Source organism: Plasmodium vivax, chromosome 14 (assembly GCF_000002415.2).
Source record: "Plasmodium vivax chromosome 14, whole genome shotgun sequence".
NCBI lineage: Eukaryota > Apicomplexa > Aconoidasida > Haemosporida > Plasmodiidae > Plasmodium > Plasmodium vivax.
This window is the reverse complement of record NC_009919.1, coordinates 66,838-88,962: the sequence shown is the minus strand read 5'-3', so window position 1 is coordinate 88,962 and position 22,125 is coordinate 66,838. Positions and strand designations below refer to the sequence as shown.

Here is a 22,125-nt window from a genome sequence, read left to right as displayed (position 1 = left end):
TTGTTGATGTTTCTTCTCCTTGTTGTGATTTTTCATCGCCTTCTGTTGAAGCGGTTGGTCTTAGTAACACTTCTTTTGGATCTACGTATCCGTAATTTCTTTCTACGTATGGTTCTCCTTTTACTCTTTTATTATTTTCTAAATTATCTATCATTGTAACATCGGCGAAATCGTTTTTTAACATTTTTCTATATTCATCATGTTTTTGAATTGTTTCTTTGATTGCTTTTTGTAATGCCAAATATGGGTCCCAGTATCCCTTTGGATATAATGCAATAGCTGATGGGTCTCCCTCCATGGAGCGTTTTCGTGTGTTGAATGCATTACTATTTTGTATTATATATTCAACATCTCCTGTTATTGTTGGTCTAAAATGGAATCGATTTAATTCCTTTTTTCTATATTGCTCCATGACCTCCGATGAAGCACGTAAATCTTTAAACGATTCAGGTAAGGAGCTATCGTCGTTAAATTCAAATTTTATGTTTACTGGATCTTTTTTTGGAGCTTCTTCTGCAGCTTCTTCTTCTGCAACTTCTTCTTCTACAGCTTCTTCTTCGGCAGCTTCTTCTTCTACAGCCTCTTCTTCGGCAGCTTCCTCTTCTACGGCTCCTTCTTCGGCACCTTCTTCTTCTACAGCTTCTTCTTCGGCACCTTCTTCTTCTGCAACCTCCTCTTCTGCAACCTCCTCTTCTGTAACTTCTTCTTCTGCAACTTCTTCTTCTGCAGCTTCTTCATCTTCTACAACTTCTTCATCTTCTACAACTTCTTCTTCATCTTCTACAACTTCTTCTTCATCTTCTACAACTTCTTCTTCTTCTGCAACTTCTTCTTCTGCACCTTCCTCTTCTGCAACTTCTCCTGCAACTTCTTCTGAAGCTTCTTCTAAAGCTCCTCCTAATAATGACCTCAGAGCTCTTGAATCCGCGGTTTTTCCAAGGCTATTGTTCATCACATTGTACGAATCACCATATTGGGTCTAAGAAGGGGGGCAAAACGAATTGTTTATAAAATTTAGATAAAAGTTAAGCAGTTTTTATTTACATTAATAAAAAGATAGTGAAAATGTAGTGAACAGGTGGCGTAAGTGTAGTGTAAAAAGATAGTAAAAAGAAAAGAAAAAGAAAAAGTATATTACATATATGCAATATATGTAATGTTTGAAAAAAAATAAGGAGAAACATGTTAGGCATAACGAAAAAAAACTACTCATGGACAGATGTACAAAGAACACGTGGGGTGAGATGGGTGTCCCTTTTTTGCCGGGTCACAGATGATGCGTTCGTTTCGTTTTTCACTTTTCTTTTTGTTCTTACAGAATTGGAGCTATATAGAGTCCATAATAGAAGGGTGTACAAGGAAGCTTTGGTGCAAAAGAGAAAAGCACCTTTTTTCTCTTTCTTATTTTGCTTTGTTTTAACAGCCATTATTGATATATACTAGAAGTAAAAAAAAAAAAAGCCTACTTATATTGGTTGAGAGAGAGAACTATTTCTGGTATTTAGAAAGAAATATACTACTATTAAGTGTTGTTGAAATTTATTAAACTTTATATATTTCTATAAAATTGCGAAAGTAAGAAAAATCTAGAATTAGAAGTAAAAACAAAACATACAATTATTGAAAAATGTAAAAAACAAGGTGAAAAAATCACTATATATATTAAAGTTTACAAATTATAAAATATTAGTTGTAAAAGTTAACACAAAATGTGATTAAACATAAATGTTATAAAAATATTGCAAAAAAAAAAAAAAAAAATTATAAATTATATTTAAAAACTTTTTTTTTTTCAAAAAATTAAAAAATTAAAAAGTAAGATATTTATATATACTGAATGGTAAGATTGAAAAAAAAAAAGAAAAAAAAGCTAAGAATAAACAAATTTATAAATAGCGGCCTTTTAAAAAGCCTAGAATTAATCTGTTGTTGTACCACCATTTTGGTTAGAAATAAACAGATTTATAAGGATGAAGATTGGGAGGGAAGGTTATTGCTCCTATCTATTGTATAATAAAATCAGAATTGAATAGCTTAACAATAATAAAAAAAAAAAAAAAAAACAGTGCGCGTTACAATAATGAATAGTGTATATATAACAAGGTCCGCGTTATGAATTTGGTGAATTATGAATATAGCTAATTGCTGGCCCCTTTTTTTTTTTTAATTGTTACTAAATGCACATAGTATATTTTATTCATTACTACTTTTCTTTCTAATGAATTCATTTTGAGGGGCTATACAGCACTATAAAAAATTATTATTAATTGGTTCATTTGGTTGGTAAGGTAATAGCAATTTGCTATTAAAACTTGTTCATATATAGCTTTCTTTTTTAAAAAACGAATTAGTTATATACTACTTGCTGCTCTGAGAAGGTGTGTTATTACGCTAATAAGCTACATTGAGCAGCTTCAACTTGAAAAGCCAATGTATTGCCATAAAAAGTTCACATGATTATGCATTTTTTTTTTTTTCATGTATGAACGATTGAAATTATATATATAATTGCTATAACAAAAAATAAGTGAAAAATGAGCATTAAAAAATGAGAACGAAAAAGAAAAGTGAAAGAGGTGGGAGCCGCAACGAGGTAGGCGAGTATATCACCTATATATTATATATAATTATATATACTTAAGAACAAATACCAGAAAGCTAGCAAACACATTTTTGCAACAATTTAAAAATTAAATTTATATTACAGTTCTATTTTAATCACATCATATATGTGACATTTCACTTAAAACATACATAGATATACTTACTGAATGATCGAATTATCGATTTTTAAATAAAAACTTTATGATCGCTGAAAAAATAAAAATAAGAATTATTTCTTTGGCCACGTATAAGCATTCAACACTGACTCGACGTTTGTTTCTTCTTTTTCTACTAAAAAGAGGATCGAACGGGGTTATTCAGACAGAAATTCCACTGGGTTTTAAATAAATGAACAATTAGTTAATCAGTTAATCTAGTAATCAACTAATTAGTTAATTAAAACAGCAGAAATAGTTAGCGATCGTTTGTGGCCTTGATCGGCATTGCCATAATTGGCACGGCATTAATGTAGAGATAGGGAGAAAAAATGAATCCTTTTTTTCTATAGTGCAATCACTGTTTTGAGAACACTTTTTTATGTGTTGTGTAGAACTGATTATAATATATACCTATTAAAAATGTTTGCTTAAGGGTAGAAAAATTTACTATGGGATTTTAGAAAAGAAATTAACACTATTTGGTGAAATTATTTAAATAAAAATGGAATTCTTAAGTCTCATATTTTAACCCTAATCTTAAAAGATATATTTTGCACTATATCGAAATAGAAACTGTAGAAAAAATCTAAATTGTTCCTTTGCTTTAATTTAGTTAAATGTATAAAAAATAGTATAATCTCCTTTAAATTAAAAAAGCAACTTTCAGAAACACACCTCGACTGTTTTGTTAAGTAAGGGTTGTTGTATACATTTCGCGAATTATCATTAGATAACGATCTAATTTGTAATATAATTAATGGCAGATTTTTTCCTATTACATAAGAATCAGCTCGTTTTACAATTAAGCATTATTTTACGCCCAACGGTGCGGTAAATTATTATTAGCACGTTCACCACACGCGCCTTTCTTAATCTTTTGCGCTTCTTTCTTTATAGGAGGATTTTTCCTCCTAAGTAATTTTTTCTTACAATTTTAGTGGGGGTTCCAAAATTGCAACTGCAATACAGCACAGCACATAACATAACAACACTTTGTCCTGTTAAAACCTCAAAATTTGATGCTGAAATTTTTTTATTTTCTTCGTTTTAAAACGAGTGATAATTTGAACTAGGGGAACTTTTTATTAAAGTGAAATATAGCACGACTCTTTTCATAGAAAAACTTTGCTAAAGTGTGCGTAACATAATAACGTTAAAATAAAGAAGTATTTATTCTTTGTAATTTACACATTCCGCGTCAAAGAGCGATGATAAAAATGGAACGGAAAAATAAATAAAATTTTCCACTTCGAGTTTTAGATAAAACTCCGTAAAGATATACATCCCTTACTATTTTTTTCTTCTAAAAAAATAACATCACTATGAATGATAAATTTCTATGGCGATCTTTGAAAAAAAAAAAAATTATATTTTGAGCTTACCAAAATATGTGTTCATGTTTGCAAAAAGCAGGTTTAATTCCAAGCATAATCAAATATTAATGTATCAATGTATCAATGTATCAATGTATCAATGCATCAACGATGTGCTTCGTGTGGAAAAAAAAAAAAAAAAAAAAAAGAAACAAAAAAAGTATTAATTAAATACTTCTTCCTTTCAAAGCTTCTTACACACTATGAGAAAAAAAATCATAATTAAATAAAATAATAATGATAATAGTTCAGATAAGTGTTAATACATTCCAGAAATGCTTATTTGTTAGGAAGAGTAATGTTACATTAAAAAACACTTTTTTATTCTGAGAAAAAATTCTTAATAAGTTTAGAATTATATGGAAAAGGTGGAGAATTTGTTTCCTTCAGGGTATATATGTATTATACATAAAGAAAATATTTGTACAGAAATTTCGACGCTTTATTTCAGCAATCAGCTTTTAAGACATTTTTATATTCTCTGATGAGTCATCTATACTATCTCTGGAAGAAACAACGTCTTCTTCTTCTTCGTTATCTACTTCGCGTTTTGCTCGTCGGAAATCTTCTCGGGATCGTCTTGGGAATTGTCCAGAGAATCTTCTAAGTCTTTTGGAGCATTTTGCGTATTTGGAAATAAGATAAACTAAAGTTAGAACAGCTGCTGCTGCAAAGAAGGTAGCCCACATTGGTGCGCCAAAGCTCTTTACGCATAAGTACGATATTACTGCAAGTACCAAAACTGGGGAGAATACTTTATACTTAGAGAGAAAACTTTTAGACTTTCCTGTCATACTTCTACGTTCTACACCTACTTTGGAGTTAGCATAATTTTTAGAACTTAATAGTTTGTACATTTCTCGCTCTGTCATTTTATCGACGTTTCTTAAGGTGCTTTTAATTTTTCTCCATAGACCTCTTCTAACATTTCTACATTTTAAACACGATGAAGGATAATCATCACGTGTCATTTTACCAAGATGATAATTCATTTGAGCTTTAGGATCTATATTGTTAATCATTTCAGATATTGTTGCTGAAGGTTCTTTCTTATGAATGTCATCTTCCATCATGTCAAAGTAATCTTGGGTCAAGGCATCATATCGATCTTCATCATAATCTTCACCATTATTTCTACGAGATTTTCTTACCCCTTTCGTCTCTCCATCGGTATCGGATTCACCAAGAGATCGAATAGCTCGAATGTCTGATATATTAACTTGGTTGTTTTTTCCCCATGATTCCGCAAAAGAAACAGCTGACTGGAAAAAGAAATAAAGTCAGATAATTGAAAGATGGTTTTCACTTTAACATTTTACACATATGCATTTTACTACTAAAATGCATGTGTGGTGCATTTATTATATACCACGAAACAGAAATATAAATAAATTCACAATGGTCAGTTTATTTATTATATCTTACGTTGTTCGAATGGCTCCACGAGTTATGTGCAAGGATAACTGTTATAATGTTAATAAAGAGGCTGAACTTATTCATTTTTCCTTAAATTAAATTATGTAAAAATTTATTAACTTTTATTATGGAAAATTATAATGAAAAATTGCTGACGCTGATTAAGTATGACAGTTCACACTTATTTTTATTCAGTGATATTTATGTAATTATTGTTTATATATATAAAAATTTATATTTTTCTTATTTCCCAGAATTATGAGATATTTTTCCCTTTTGTAATTTGAAAAAATGGTAATATTAATTTCGAAGAATGACGAAATTTTTTTTTTATTATGTAATAATTTTTTAAAAAATATTATTTTATACGCATAAAAATGTATATTTTATATTGTGAGTGAAAATATAATTATTTTATTAAAATAATATTTTTTATAAAATAAGTGAATTACGTTTTAATAAAAAACGAAAAACTTTATAATATTTAATAAAAATAATTACAGTTATATAGGTGTTATTAAAAAAAAATAAACGTTAACATAATTTTATTGCTTATTATCACATCTTTTTTAAATGCAAAAATTTGGGTGAGCGCAATTTCATTATATAGCATCATAATTAGAAAGAAATAAATTAATTTAAAATAGCATGTCAATTTTGTTTTCGTACTAATTTGTCTAGCAAGTATTATTACTTGTTATCGTCATTTAAATGCAATGCATTTCTTTAAAACTGTGAAGCAATGAAGTGCGGACGAAAGAAAAAATATTATAAAGTAAAGAATATATTATTATTTAATAATGCAGTAATGTTAAATGTTATGCAATATGTGAATAAATATGAAGCATTCTTTTATCAAAAGCAATTAAATTATTCCGCGTCATTACTTTATATTAAAATAATGCAATTCTGCGATATTTCTTTTTATGCTAATAATTAATTTCTTGAATGGCGTTTTATTTTGCGATAAATTAAAATTCTTTGCTATTTTTAAGCTAAAAAAATAATCATTACTGCATGGACTGGACGTATTTTCGTATTCTAAATAATTTATAATTTTTTGACATTTTATTCATACGCAGAGTTAGTTGATCTAACAAATTACATGTAATTTTTGATATTTTGACGAAATAATTAAAAGGGTTACCTATGGGCAGCCGTGCAATAATTTGTTAATCAATTAACGCGCTGCTTTGCCTTTTTATTAATAGCATATAATTTATGAAAAAAAGGCATGTACATAAAAATATACCATTATAAAAAAAAAGTATTTCAATTTATGAAGAAAATATTCCTTCTTTTGCTGCAAAATAAAAGAAGATACTACCTTTAATTCTGTTAACCTTCAAAATTGCGTAATTATAATGCAATTTAATAAATGGCTAGCGACGTATGAATGAATATGCGTAGTAATATTTTATATGGTTTTATCATATGTAATAAGCCACGTTAAGTACAATATACTATGCCATAAATAAAAAAAAATTCCCATCGTGACACCATGTTTCTCATTACGTATGCTGGTTTGTAAGCAGAGGAAGTATCACATGCAGTAGTGTATTATTTATGTATGGTAATTCTGTTTTATTCTATTCATTACACATGCAAATTGTTGATCGTATAAAATTCTAGAAATGCCACATTATCGTTTTAGGAGGCAAAAAAATCATTAATTACGTGGAATTTACCTTCCTTTTTATAATATGTTTGGATATACTATGCGCATTTTCGCTGTCTACCATTTTAGGAATAATTATAAAAGTGAGCAAACACATGTACGCTCATTTGTATGTATGTATTTATTTATTTACATATGTATATACATTTAAGGTTTTAAAAAATATGCAAGTTGGAAAAACAGCAATATATGTTTCACATTTTAGGGGCATTTTTAATATACGAAATAATTACTTAAACTCAATTTCGTTACAAATAAATAATTTGTGAATATAAGTTTTTACCTAAAATGGCATAAAAAAGGTACATGTGGGTTATCCTTTGTACTGTTATTAAATGCTCTCCTTTGGTTAAGTCGTTTATATGGTTCAACCGATTGTGGGTCTAGCAATAATAGTGAGTTTATTAGCATGTCTTACGTTTGTATATATCTTAAAGTTCACTAGCCGTATAAAGATGTAGATCGAATGATGTATGTGATAGTACCTCGAAATGGAATGCAGCGTATCACGCTTATTAAACATATTTACACTACTTCGACGCGTTTTTATTACACCTTAGGGGATGAACTGTAGTATTTTATTCGTAATAAAAAGAGGTTCTTTTTGTTTGTCCTCTACTTTAACGTATTCGATATGCACTTTTAATTAAACCGATGGGATGCATAATGATGGTGTTTTGTGTGATGCCATTTTGTTACCAACAGTGTGACATCCCTTTATGCAGAATTTTTTAACGAATCAATGTATTTCATTTATTAGTTAGTGTAAAAAAAAAAAAATTCCTTTTAATATTCACGTGTTTAACCATTGCGAAAAAGGGTATTACATTAGAGAGAAAAAAATAATAAAAAAGGTAATTCTGTTATAAAGACCTTTCGACGTGAATATACAATTTAATGTGGCCTATTAAAGGCATTATGAATAAGGCTACGTTAAATTCACACTTGGGGGTTAAAAGAATTGTAAAAAAGGAGAGGCATACACTTTAATAATATCGTGTGTAAAATGATAACATGATATGTAAGAGGTTACTATTTTAAATGTGCGATTTTTCACTTACAATTTTTGATTATTATATGAAAAGAATGAATGGTAGAGTGAACAGGTGGTTATGCTGGAGTAGTAGTGTCTTTTTAGCTATTCCACACAGTTGAGGAGGCTTGAAGTTTCAGGTTGGAGTCACATTCACTAATCTGTTTTTTGGCATACTTTGCTTATTAATAATGAATAATTTCTTACCCATTTTTTAGCAGCTATTGCCTATCGACTGATTCTTACGAATCTACAGAGCATATGGCGAATTCTTTCATCTCCTCACAAAAATAGTAATTTTGTTGATTGTTTACGATATTTTTCAAAGTTTTTTTTTCCAAAAAAATCATAGATTAAGTTAAAATATAAGTTAAAGATAATATACGTAATGCACACGGTGTACAAATTTCTAAAAAAATGTGATATTACGGAATTTACACTTTAACTTATGTATAAAATATTGTTTAATTAGAAGCAAATTTTTTAATAAAATCTTATTTTTTAAATAACGGAACGGAGTGGGGAAAAAAATAGTTGCAATCAACAACGCAAACAAGGTGAGTATAGATATATGCATAATTAAATTTATAGACATAGTTTAAAAAAAACCTGTAAAAATTGATTGAGAGCAAAAAGTATGCGTACGTAGGAATTGACTTTCCCACTTATTGTACATTTGGTACCCTAATGAGTATTTTTTTTTTTATAAGAGGAATTCCTCCTTTGTACGCGTTCGTAACACTGAAACCGTTTATACGCTTATTCCTGGTAAAGGAATTCTGCCCATTCATTCGGGACTTGTTTAACATTACCCAATGTGCTTAATTTATCGCGCGCTAATTATGTAAATAAATATAAAAATATTTTTTCCTAGTGGTGGATCCATCTATTGTACTGTTTCGTTTTTACGCTGGTCTGCTTGATTATCAGTTTAGCCAATTTTTCTTATCTCTAGGTTGCACTGCCTTTTCCGCCAATTTGGCTCATTTACCTTCTTGTCGGTATGTGCTTCATACAAGGCTTTCTTTCATTTTAGCAAATGTGCTTTTTTTTTTTTTTTTATCTAAATAATTCTTTCACATGTGTACAGTCAAAAGATTCATTTTTGCAAATAGGAGTTAATATCGATAAAAATGTTTTGCTTCTGCATCTAAATACACAGCAAAACTTATAACGTTATATTATACCCCTTGTTGATAGGATGCTTCATTCAAAACCTTGGCTTCTACATTTTTGATTACCAGGATTTTTCTAATATGATATGATATCAATAAAGTTCATTTACTTTTCAGTTTGGGGGTTATGCTCTCTAACATCTGCTTCCCTTCGATTCATTTTGTGCCATTTGTCCGTTTCATTTTCAGCGGTGGCGGGGAATAGTATTTCTAGATTATTCAATTTTACATCCATACTGCGTGCGTCATTTCTGCCTCGTTCATGGCCTTTATTTTTTCAATTTCTTCATCAGTTTTTCCCCTTTGCAATCTTTCCTCTTCAAGTATATCTTTTGGTTTCTACAACGATTAAGAATGAAAGAAAATGGGATTAACAAGAATGGTTTGCATGGGCATATACATATATGCATATACATATTCCTTCCTTGCTAATAAACTACTACATGGTGAACACAAGTGCCCAGCGTTTATGCATATTTATATTTGCAAATAATTTGTGCATAATTTTTATATTACCAAATAGCGACTCTCAAAATAAGAATTTGCCAGGAGCATTGAAAATACAACCAAACATATGGTTAAGGTAAGGGAGACGGAATTAGCTTTTGAAAATGAGGTACAGCCACAAGTAGCACGCCTTGGAATTAAACTTCTCAAAAAGTCAAATCGAGGACTTTCAAATAATTCTCTTACTTGATCCATTTTTTATATTTAAGAATGCGATTAAAAAAAAAAAAATAAAATAAAATAATAACAAATAAGAGATATTAATCAAATGGAAAGGAAATTTGCAAATGTATGCTAAAATTTTGTTAAATTAATATCAGTAGCGTGTATTTTATAATTTTCTATATAGAGAAAATAAAAATAAACAAATTAAAAATCAGGCAAAAAAACAAAGAAAAATGTTGTAATGAAGAATAATTTCAAAATAAAATATTATTTTTTAAGCTATTAAAAATATTGCACGAATTTTATTAAAAAAGTAAAATAAAAATACGAAGAAGAAAAGAAGAAACGCTTATAAGAAGAAGACTTCTACGAATTTGTATTTTGTAGGACTTTTTTATTTGAAACTGTATTTTCATTATACAAATTATGTATAAATAAATATAATCAGTGGAGCATATTTTTAGATAAAATTGTGCGTAATAATATTACAATTTTGCATGCAAAAAAAGAAATTGCAGTATGTTTAGCATCTTTCCTACTCTGTTTGTTTTTATATTAATGCTCATTTTTTCTTGAAAAAAAAATAATAAAAATAACGCAGAAAAGAAGACCAGGGGTAAAACAATAATTTGACTTAGTACAAAAGAAACATATCAATTCTTGTATAATAAATTTTATTGATTTAAAAATAGATGCTTAAATTTTATTGCTTCTTTCGCGGATATTCTTAATTTATTCTAAGGAAAGAAGAGGTATCTTTTTTGGACAAACAGTGTGGAGGAATATTTGGCTATAACAGAGCAGTCGCACCATTCTTCCAACGAAGAGTCATCATTGTTTTATAAATTTGTTAAACTGGTTTAGACCTTTCGACACTGTATGTTTATGCATATATGTATATGTATATAACTCATTCCATTGCGTTATCCTAAAAATGCATTTACGCGTTTGGGGAATACTAACGAAAGATGCAAAGCGCAAAAAAAAATGCTAGTAGCTCAAGGAGCAAAAGAAATTTTATAAACCCTTTTTATGATAAACTTCTTCGTCATCTTTCCTTTGTTTTATCTTATTTTGTCTTTAAGACACTTCGCTTGTGTTAGGCTATAAACGTGCGCGTTCTATAAAATTGGCGTCATTAAATACCGTATGTCTGTTCAGTTTATTTATTTTAACTTTTTTGTAGTAATCGCTTTGTTCCTTGCAAAGGAAGCAACAAAAGGGGGCATAGACACCATGTATGCATGGACTGCATGCTGGGTTGCGCTCCAGTGACGAATAAGTACAATATATTTATAAAAAAAAAATTACTTTTACGTTGAAGTTATAATGATAAATTAACAATGCAAAAGTAAAATCCGCTACTTTAATGTTATTAATAGGCAATATTTCGTGCAGTAAATGAAGTCAGCACTTTTCAGGCTTGTAAGAATTTAAGTTCGAATAGCTTTAAATAAATGAACGATTCTGCTCTTGGCAATCGTTAACTAGTGCATTTTTTAAAAGTAAAAAAAAATTTAATTTTGTATAAAATAAAATGCGCATTTTATCACTCGAAATTTTTTTTATAATTACTATTCGATGCATGAGCAATGTTTAAAAGGGCGCTCAAAAAAATTAACAGGCGCATCCGATTGTGTTGTGATAGATGTGTAGTTTTTATTTAAAGAGTAGCGCACACATAATGATTATCGTATAGTGGGTATATTTTCAATTCTTGCAAGATGTTCATGCTGTGCTAACATTCTACTGTTCATGTAGAATTATGTGTATGACACTCTGCACATGTGAACACGTCATATACGTGTTCTCCTTCGTTTAAATTCGCTAGCAGTTATTTATGATCAGGTTTAAACAAAAATGAACTTATAATTAAAAAAAAATAGGCAATCATATCTGCCTGTAATGTTAGGAAAAATATGAATGTACTGTGTGCTTACGTAGTAACTTACGTTGATGAGTGAACGAACAAACAATATAATTCACCTTAAAATGAATACTAAAATGGAATGGAAAAAATAACATCTCATGAATTGTAATATAGAAAAATAGGCATATAGCATTACTACGCAAGAAGTGCATTGGCTGGGTCTCTTAACCATTTAAGCATAGCTTATGCAGCTGAAAGCGCGAATCAAGCCTAAAGCTTTGCCTGCTCGACTATATATGTTATGTTAAAGTTTATTTCAAAATGTTAAATTTAAATTCTAACAATAAGAAAAGCTGTTTAATTACCTCATTACACATTTAGTTTTACGAAACTTCGATAAAATGAAGCGTGTTCTTAAAGCGAAAACGGTTATGAGCGACTAGTTAGCGCGCAAGATGTGTCTGTTCAAGTATATTCAAAGTTAATGAGAAAAAAATAAATCCTATCTGTTTTTAACGCTGGGAAGTGAAAAAACAGTTACGGTTAAATAAAATTTTTACTATTACTACTATTATTATTACCATTGTATTTTTTTAATGAAATAAAACGAATAAATTACATAGAAAAGCATTTCTGGAAAGGGCGAAAATAATTGCATTCTTAGAAACACCGAATCGAAGGCCTTTTCGAGATTTTTATGCGCACTCTAGTTTTGTTCAAATGAATAGATTAACACACAGCTTTTGCGCAGTTTAAAATGATGCTATCGTATAATATGATAAATCCGTTGATGTAAAACTAGGTAAATTCCTAACGTAAGTAGCATACTTTGTTCAAATGAAACGGTGTGCAGGATAAACGGGTAAACTATGTCACACAATGCATATATAGATAGCACAGTTGAGTGTCTCTCCTTTTTCCTTTTTGTTTTCATTTTACGATAAAATAAATATATTTTTATGGAAATAGCAAAAAATAATGAGACTACAGGTAGCTAGGAAGTAAGCCGTTTTTATGACTATCAAAATATTTAACGTTGACTAATTTTAGTTCAAGTTACACATATGAAGACATCATTCATTCTTAAGATTAATTTATTTCGCCATTTTAACCGTATATATTAGCTCACTAATGTTTATTTGTTTTATTTTTATGGTATTTCTATTTGATGGTTATATTGTGATTCCCTTTATTCTTTATTTTTTGTCAAATGCACATTTGTCTATATTTTACCATTCTTACTCATCGCGAAGTGCAGTTAATAACATTGCAACGTTTCACATTTAATAACCTTTTGGGAAGAACCGTTAATTGATGTATGTACAGCTGCTTTGCATCATTATAAAAAAAGTGTATACTTATAAAACTTCATTATAGACATGTGTTTAAGTATTTTTAAAAGTTAAGAAAAAAAAAGAAAAAAAAGAAGTGCTTCTCCAGTTGGAGTCAAACATTGGTACAGGCAGAAACAAAGCAATTTTTATTAAAAAATGCCAAGTACAATAAAAGAGTTATTGAAACGAAACTTAATTTTACACCACTTTTATTTTTCATGGAAACGAATTCGTTAATACCAAGTGATGTTTTTACGAACCTGTAAAGTTCATAAATTGTAATAATTCTTATTTATCAAACGATTTTCATCATTTTTACTATAAACGTTTCAAACGAACTGAAACGAAATGAATAAAAAGGGGGGGAAAACTATAACTTTAAGAACGTTCAGCTCTGATAAATAAGAGTGGAAGATAGCATAAGAAGTTTCGGTAAAGATATATACTAACGGTTTGCCTTTTCACATGCGGGAAGCGCGTCTTCAGCGTTGCATAAAAAGATACACAAGAAAATATTCGCGCATGGGCGTATATATACATACGTATATACATATTTATTACATGCGAATAGGTGTTCTGTTTTCCTCTTGTAGAAACTAAGGAAAACTCAATTTATTGTGTGGTAGTAACTCTACTAATAAATGTTTTAAGACATTATACAGTTTACCTCATTTTAGCTTTCAATATAGGCAAACTTAAGAAGAAATAATATAGACCAAAGGTCACTGAGCTGAAGAACAAATAACAGGCGGATAGGTGTGGGGAAGGTGCCCGTTTGGTGAGGGCTTCAATTTTTATGGGAAGAGATATATGTACAATTTTACCTCTTATTTTTTTGTTAAATTAATGGAAACACAGCACAAAATATGATGTTATTAAGAATGATTAAATGAAAGCTTTACGGGGAAATTACAGCAAATTGTCACCTAATAAGCACGATATTTTGTATTATTAAGCCCATAATAGGAATGAAAATATAAATATATTTCTTAAGCATTTGTACAAAGATTATGGAAATAAGAAAAAAAAAAAAAACGGAATTATACTTTTCGTCATAAATAATATTTGAAACACAGAATGATAAATGCATGTTATAGGACACATCCATCCCGTGATACGTTTATATTACATATGCGTTTTCGTTTTAAGTAACATGTAACTGCTCCAAAAATATAATTTAGTTATTCGCTCCTTTTACAATTACATATGTATAATGTATATGTTAAATGTGTAGCATGTCATTTTGTTTATATTTACAATGATAGTTTTGTATTGCGGCTGATAGTTTATATCCTATGGTTCAAATGGGGGATAAATCCAAGATATGTGAACAGGAATAATTAAATGTACATAGGAAGTTAAAGGTATAAGTATTTTTAATATTTGAGAAAATTTATTATATAGGTATAATGTACATATTGGGGGGGTGGAGTGTCTTCTATTAGTTGTGATTTAGTAGTAAAATTGTTTATCACGAATGATAGAAATATGAGGAACAAATATATATACGTTACTTTGCTATAAAACAATAAATGAAATACTAAAAAAAAGATATATATATAATTGTAATAAGCTTTTCTTCCTATCTGTACATTTCTGGTTCAAAAGAGTACGTATTCTTTTTTCTACAGTTTGCATAAAAAGTATTTACCAATTTATCACAAAACGAAATTTAGATTATTAGAATACAAGTATAAAAAGAAGTATAAATTAAAACAAAAAGGAGTATTTACTTATTTACCGAAACAGCAATGAATATGCGAAAAAAAGAAAAATGGAGTAAATCCTTCAGTTACTAATTCATTTAGAAACATCTTTTTCGTTTTTGTACTACATATTCTGTATACTTTTTTATATATAATTAAGTGCGCAAGTCTGCGATCTGTGGTCGTTTTTTTTTCCTTTGCAATTTTTAACGCGTTATATTATATATTATATATATATAATAATATATATTTTTTTTCGTTTATTTTAGATACATTTACCTTTTTGTATGCCCATTTGCCAATTTTAACCGTACATGTATTTTTTTTGTTTATCTACATATGTTCTTATAACCGCGTTTTAAATTTTTCAATTTTTTTTTAATGCTTTGAAATGGATTTGCATTATATGTTGAGTTATATTCCTATTTTTGATTAAGTATAATTTTACTTTTTTTTGGGGGGATTTTTTTTCATATTTAATTACATGAAATAGAAAGGGCTAGAGGGATTAAAAGTAAAAGAGCGGTTTGTTTTGAATAATTGGAAGTTATTCATTCGTGCGAAAAAGAGCATACTAAGTATATAGGTATGTACTTCTTTTCATTTTCGATGTTGTGAATTAGTTTTCTTTTTATTTTTATAAAAAGAATGGCTGGAAATATTTACTATGACGAAGAGATCATAACCCCATCTACTGATAGACTAGACGGGAAACCAACACTTGGTTCTTTTTTTAATAAGGATGGTTTATTAATGAGAACGTTTGGATGGTTGGTTCGAAATGCTGTAGGTGTTATAGTATTGGTTCATGGTCTAAATTCACATGCAAGGTTAACCTTTTTAAGGCATAATGTTGAAATAGTGGATAACTCTAAGGCTATATTAAAAGATGAAAACAATTATTACGTGTACAAAAATAGCTGGATAGAACATTTCAATAATAATGGGTATTCCGTGTATGCCTTAGATTTACAAGGACACGGGCTGTCCGATGGGTGGAAAAACTTAAGTCTTAATATTAACAACTTTGATGATTTAGTGCTTGACGTAATACAATTTCTTAATATAATTAATGATGAATTATGTTTAAAGGATAAAGAAAATGATTCCAAGGCAACTTGGTATAACGTTGAGGGTTGTGCTGCACTAAGTGATGGTGACAGTGAAGGTAATAGTGATGAATGTAGCAAAAATGTGGGGGGTAATAATGACCCGGAAAGCGATAATGAACCCAAAAGAGATAGCGATCCCAGCAGCGACAACGTTCCCCAAAGCGATAACGAACCCAGCAGCGATAGCGATCCCCAAAGCGATAATGAACCCAGCAGCGATAGCGATCCCAAAAGCGATAACGAACCCAGTAGCGATAAAGAACCCCAAAGCGATAATGAACCCAAAAGTGATAATGAACCCAAAAGTGATAATGAACCCAGCAGCGATAGCGATCCCAAAAGCGATAACGAACCCAGTAGCGATAAAGAACCCCAAAGCGATAATGAACCCAAAAGTGATAATGAACCCAAAAGTGATAATGAACCCAAAAGTGATAACGAACCCAGCAGCCATAACGAACCCAGCAGCCATAACGAACCCAGCAGCCATAACGAACCCAAAAGCGATAATGAACCCCAAAGCGATAACGAACCACAAAGCGATAGCGAACCCTGCTGTAGTAAAGAATGTAAGAATAATAAATGTTCTTCACTTCCAATATTCTTAGTCGGCCAATCAATGGGAGGAAATATTGTTTTAAGAACATTACAACTGTTAGAGAAGACACAAAACGATGGGAAAGGAAAACTAAACATTCAAGGATGTATCTCATTATCCAGTATGATTTCTTTTCAGAAAATAGCTTCACCACGTTCATATAAATATAAATATTTTTATTTACCATTTTCAAGATTAATCAGTGGCTTCTTTCCAACATCAAGAGTGGTTACAAAAATGGAATTTCAAAAATATCCCTATCTTAATGATCTTGCTAATTTTGATAAAATTCGATCCAAAAATGGGATAACCGTAAAATATTGGTATGAACTTCTAAAAGCAACGAGTAACTTAGAGAGTGATATGGAATTTATCCCCAAAGATATTCCCATATTGTTAATTCATTCCAAAGATGATATTTTTTGTTATTACAAAGGTGCATTATCATTTTTTAATAGATTAAATAATGATAATAAAGAATTGATTACATTAGAAAATATGGAGCACGGGTTGACCGCGGAGCCTGGGAACGAAAAGGTCTTAGAAAACATCGTAGATTGGATTGAAAATTTACACACAAAAAAAGAAATGGCCCAACCTTTAGAGGCAACATAAAGGAGAATGTTATATCATTTTAATTGACAAGATGTGTTATCAAACTTATGCAAGTTATCTCAGAAAAAAAAAAAACATTGTATGAAAATTGATAATTATCACATTATATATGTGCAGGCACATATATGCAACTTTCTATTTGATTTTTTTTTTTTTTTTTTTTTTTTGTTATTCCAACTTTTTTTTTTTAAGTTATGTGTGTAAATAAATAACGTTTAACACAATTGACATTTTGAAATATACTTTTTACATTTTGTTTATCCCCCAACTGTAGTTAAAAAAAAATTGCTTAAAGTATTACTAATTATATATTAGAACTTTACTAATTCCTAAAAATTAATCATAAAATAATATTGTACTTTCATTACATATTATCTATCCTACTGCTTAGAAGGTGTTGTGTAAATAGCGGGAAAAAGGTGGCGTCAGTCAAATTATTGATCATTTCGCCTTTGCACCTACGTATTCTATTTTTTTGCAATTATTGAAATGCTAGAAACGTACGTAGGATATTTCCTGTTCTATGTCAAATGAAGCGTAAAATGTAAACTCCTAGAATAGATCTTTTGCGCATAATTCTCATGCGTCGATAGGAACAGTTGCATGTGCGAGGAAGAGAATGTTGGTAAATAAATTTTCCCTATCTGCGCAGTAGTATGCTGCATGTAATAAGAAAATTATAAGGCGAAAAAAAGACAAAAGGGGATAGGCAGTGTTCACATCTATTTAATTTTATAAGGAACTTTGCCCAAAAAATGATAATAATAACTTCAAAATAAAGGGTTTAAAATGTTTTAAGAAAAAAAAAATCGAGCATTACAGGAATGGCCAGATGTATATTAAAGTAAAAACGATTTAAAGCAAAGAAAAAGGACAAATAATTTTAAAATATCCGACAGAACTAAATGAAAGAAGAAAAATTGTGTTAAACTTAAAATGAAAAGTTGTACACCAAGAAAGTGCATTACTACGGGATAGGTCTAGTAACATAACTGGAAGTTGTGAAGTGCAAAAATAACACTACACACGCGGAGAGCTTACAAATAGTTAAAAAAAAAATGCTACAATTTTGACAGAAAAGTTTATAAAAGTGTTAATTTAAAGGCAGAGATAGAAAAGTAAATATGTTGCACTATTTATTTGCATTACATTAGCTGCCATTTCGATATATTATTATGCCCTATGTGTGGTGAAAAACAAGTTGAACATAAAATATAATTAGAGGGAAAAAAAAAAAAGTAATGCAAATATGTATGTTATTAAGCTCGTACGATGTTACCTATAAAAAAAAAACTACATAAATAGTTATTAAAGAGGACATTTCGTAATACATTCATTTGATCAGCTAAGAGTGTATAAGAAGACAGGCAAGTTCCCTTGGTAAATAATGAAACATTCGATTTGGGAAAGGTGAATATCGCCTTACACTAAAATAGACATTAACTATTAAATTATGGATGTCGCCAGGATAACTGCCTTACAAAAAGAGTAACAATTTTTGTAAAGTATATATGGGGTAGAGGGGGGCGAAAAATTTTGTTTACATGGGTTAATAATGAATAAAAATGTACACATATGAACAGATACATAAGGAACATGTGCCATATATTGCCTACGCACCAACCAGCAAGTAGAAACATCGTTCCTAATATTAGCCATTTAAGGAATCAATATAAGATAGGTAAGATAGGTGATGGCAAAGTAGTTTTTTTCCTTTTTCATAGATAAAATCAAACGATAGCAATGATAGCAATTAATTTTGCGGAAAAACCTTTTGGGAGATAAATATTTTCTATCTCCTTTTTTTGCAAAATAACCTTCTTATCAGAGAATTTTAGACATGAGTGTGAAGTTATAAATATGGAAATAATAATTTTGGAAGTTGTACTACAATATCAAAGAACGAACACACAAATTTATTATTTGTTATATATGAAACCAAATCACGGAATTCAAAGGAAAAAAGGTTACACTGTGACTCATGTAAACACGAGAAAAAAGCTATAATAATTATTTAAAAAATTACTACTTACGTAAATATTAAATAATTATTTGTTTAAAAAAAAAAGAATACAAAAAGGCCAATAATAGTTCGGGCGAAACATATTCCGTATATAGGCAAATATATATATTCTTTTTTTTTATGCAAAGTTTTAAAAGAAAAAATGATTAAATTTTATATAGAGAAAAAAAATTACGTTGTAATTTCAATCTCCAAAGCGTTTTTAATTAGGTTATTGAACAAATCATACTCGAGTAGACACCTCTTCCCTTATAAGATCTGTTATCTCCTAATTAGTGGAAGTTATTCCAAGAAAAGGTAATTAGGATATTGTTCCTAATTGAGTATTGAATTCCATTTTTTTTCACTTACCCATCTGTTAATAAAGTCATTTCTCCAGGTGCTGTATAAGGCATAATTATCATATTTCCATTGTTCAATATCACTGTGCCTTGCGTACATAATAAAATATTCTTTGTTTTGCACCCATTTTGACCATTCAATATTTTCTCTAGCATTTCTATCATTCCATTTGATCCAGTGCTCTTTCATATCATCTGTGTGTGAATATGAAGCCCAGTTTCTACTTTCCTGTAAATCCCAATACATGGCTCCAACTTTTTTCCAATCACTAGATAACCAGGATGACATTTTGTCATGTTGCCATTGATTCCATTCTCCTCTTACTAATGCATTTACGGATCTTTCTGTATTTAAAGACCATAAGTGATAATCTTTATCAAGATGAGCTACCATCTCTGTATTTGCCCAGTTTTCCCAGTCAGCATCATTCCATTTTTCGGATTTCTTTAATAGATAATTTTTGTATCCATCACTCAAATATCCAGAAAAATTATTCCATTTATTTTCCTCGAGATTAAGCCATCCATTTAATTCATCCGTTTTTATTTTCATGAAATCTTTCTTATCCCTAATCAAAGATGTAGAAAAGGAATCCCAATCTTCCTCCAATTTCAACTTCCAGTTGTGCCATTCATTATCTTTCCATTGTTCGGTTACTTCTAAATCACCTTCTTCTAGGTTTAGTATATCTAGTGGTTCCTGTTCAATGTAATCTACTGCGCTTTGAGAGGACTACACAAAAAATGAGGTACACATTGGGGGATGAAATTTGCGTCAGTTAAACCGCATCTATCAAGTTAGTATATATGTAATAACAACACATGTTTATTCATATCTCTCTACTATGAATGCAAATTCAATCAAGTAGATAAAAATGAAATGGTAATTTTTTTATGAATGATTAAATCTGACTTACTGGAGAAATGTTGCTTAAAAGGTAAGCCGCAGATAAAGAAAAAAATGAAATTGGTAATAAGGCAACCATTTTGTTCTAGTTTAATAATTAAGGATTTTTAAAAAAATTAGTATTTAATTTTTTAGTTTATTACTAAAATTTTATTATTCTAAAATTTTTCGTGAGAGAAATAAAATATATTTTTATTTATATTTCGATAACAACAATTTAAAAGTTTTTATTAAATAGTAGTAAGAAGTAGAATACAAAAAAACAGTTGTTGTTTAAATTTTATAGAATAAAACTTTAGTATATTTTAATAAATGACGAACAAGAAAAAAAAAATTAAATAAAAATTAAAAAAATATAACCTCTTTCTTCACTGAAAGATTAATTGAATAATTTTTTTCTTTTCTACAACAACAAATAAAATGTTGTTTGGGATTCTGCCTCTAATACGTTTCACCTATTATAAGTACAATCTTTGGGGGGTTCAAGTTGTAAAGCAACTATTTTTTCCATTATTTTATTATACTACTTCTTACCTTTTAAATAGCTACCTCCGCAAAGCGACTTGTGCTATCTTTATCATTCAGCAAGGTAGCCATATTTTTAATTTATTTTTTTTTGTTTTTTTATCATTTTATGCATGCTCATTAAATCTACAGGTCGTTTGATTTATTTTTCTTAGCTTAAATTATAATATAACTAGCTATAACTTTGCGTAAAAAAATTACCAACAAAGGTAATAAGTTAATATTATGATAAAAGAAAAACATTGAATAATGGTTCTATGTGGGTATAAGAAAAATCAAAATTAACAGCTTTGATGAAGGGTGGGGGGGGTTCTATTTTAGCTAGATCTTTTGCCACCTCTACAGTATTGTATTGATATTGATACATCTACACAGCTGATTTGAATAATAATATCAAAGAAAAGGCGTTTCGAAAAAAAAAAAAAAAAAAAAAGCTTTGTGTGTAATATGATTATACTGTTTTATATAATAGTTTTTTGAACAATTTTTATTTTCTTTTTTGTTGCGAGGGCGAAAAATAGATAGTTGTCTCTGCCGTATTATTATCGTAAAGTACATTGATCGAATAGTTATAACGGAATTCTTTAATACTTAATAAGAATGCCATATTTTTTTTTGATAAAGAAAGAACAGACTTGGGTAAAACAAAAAAAATGTGACATCCAAAAGAGGCATGGAGGGAAAATTTATAAACATATATATCGTAAAATTTAAGTAACAACTTTTATGGATAACTCTTTTTATGAAGTTAAAAAGAATAGAGAATATTATTTCTGTACTTATTAACATAATAAGAAAGGTATTATAACAAATAAATAATTGTTTCATTAATTGCAAAGCGTAGCAGTGGTAATTCACCCCTGATAATAGGTAATTTATGCATTTCTCGAATCAACCCTAACCAAGTAATGAATAACACACGCTTCGTGCATTCTAGTATTCTATAATTAAAGCAAAAATAAGGGTAAAAATGTGAGGAAGAATG

At 29.3% G+C, this 22,125-nt stretch overlaps 4 protein-coding genes across 4 annotated transcripts, besides 17 other annotated features; 1 reads left to right on the top strand and 3 right to left on the bottom strand.

Annotated features, from left to right (window-relative positions):
* Nucleotides 1-261: 261 nt before the first annotated feature.
* Nucleotides 262-318: a microsatellite.
* A 2,444-nt stretch (nt 319-2,762) lies between these two features.
* Nucleotides 2,763-2,783: a microsatellite.
* Nucleotides 2,784-4,596: 1,813 nt separating this feature from the next.
* Nucleotides 4,597-5,802, bottom strand: PVX_121910 (Pv-fam-d protein; the record flags this gene model as incomplete). Its single annotated transcript, XM_001616895.1, has 2 exons — nt 5,561-5,802; nt 4,597-5,397 (listed from the first exon to the last, which is right to left on the bottom strand). Exons 1-2 carry the CDS (start codon nt 5,633-5,635, stop codon nt 4,597-4,599), a joined length of 876 nt encoding a protein of 291 aa, XP_001616945.1. The 5' UTR covers nt 5,636-5,802.
* Nucleotides 4,707-4,782: a microsatellite.
* A 621-nt stretch (nt 5,803-6,423) lies between the features above and the next one.
* Nucleotides 6,424-6,481: a microsatellite.
* Nucleotides 6,482-7,636: 1,155 nt separating this feature from the next.
* Nucleotides 7,637-7,742: a microsatellite.
* Nucleotides 7,743-8,240: 498 nt separating this feature from the next.
* Nucleotides 8,241-8,266: a microsatellite.
* Nucleotides 8,267-9,333: 1,067 nt separating this feature from the next.
* On the bottom strand, nt 9,334-10,378 carry PVX_121905 (hypothetical protein). The gene is made up of 2 exons (XM_001616894.1): nt 9,954-10,378; nt 9,334-9,776 (listed from the first exon to the last, which is right to left on the bottom strand). The coding sequence occupies exons 1-2, from the start codon at nt 10,137-10,139 to the stop codon at nt 9,663-9,665; spliced, it is 300 nt and encodes a 99-aa protein (XP_001616944.1). The 5' UTR covers nt 10,140-10,378; the 3' UTR covers nt 9,334-9,662.
* A 1,739-nt stretch (nt 10,379-12,117) lies between these two features.
* Nucleotides 12,118-12,217: a microsatellite.
* A 472-nt stretch (nt 12,218-12,689) lies between these two features.
* Nucleotides 12,690-12,712: a microsatellite.
* A 2,011-nt stretch (nt 12,713-14,723) lies between these two features.
* Nucleotides 14,724-14,743: a microsatellite.
* Nucleotides 14,744-15,304: 561 nt separating this feature from the next.
* Nucleotides 15,305-17,344, top strand: PVX_121900 (PST-A protein; the record flags this gene model as incomplete). The annotated part of the gene is made up of 1 exon (XM_001616893.1): nt 15,305-17,344. The coding sequence occupies exon 1, from the start codon at nt 15,668-15,670 to the stop codon at nt 17,342-17,344; it is 1,677 nt and encodes a 558-aa protein (XP_001616943.1). The 5' UTR covers nt 15,305-15,667.
* A 331-nt stretch (nt 17,345-17,675) lies between these two features.
* Nucleotides 17,676-17,699: a microsatellite.
* Nucleotides 17,700-19,682: 1,983 nt separating this feature from the next.
* PVX_121897 (tryptophan-rich antigen (Pv-fam-a)) lies at nt 19,683-20,694 on the bottom strand (the record flags this gene model as incomplete). Its single annotated transcript, XM_001616892.1, has 2 exons — nt 19,683-20,441; nt 20,626-20,694. 2 exons carry the CDS (start codon nt 20,692-20,694, stop codon nt 19,683-19,685), a joined length of 828 nt encoding a protein of 275 aa, XP_001616942.1.
* Nucleotides 20,254-20,278: a microsatellite.
* Nucleotides 20,435-20,465: a microsatellite.
* Nucleotides 20,498-20,591: a microsatellite.
* Nucleotides 20,695-21,111: 417 nt separating the features above from the next.
* Nucleotides 21,112-21,186: a microsatellite.
* A 290-nt stretch (nt 21,187-21,476) lies between these two features.
* Nucleotides 21,477-21,527: a microsatellite.
* A 175-nt stretch (nt 21,528-21,702) lies between these two features.
* Nucleotides 21,703-21,803: a microsatellite.
* A 182-nt stretch (nt 21,804-21,985) lies between these two features.
* Nucleotides 21,986-22,020: a microsatellite.
* Between the last annotated feature and the right edge of the window lie 105 nt (nt 22,021-22,125).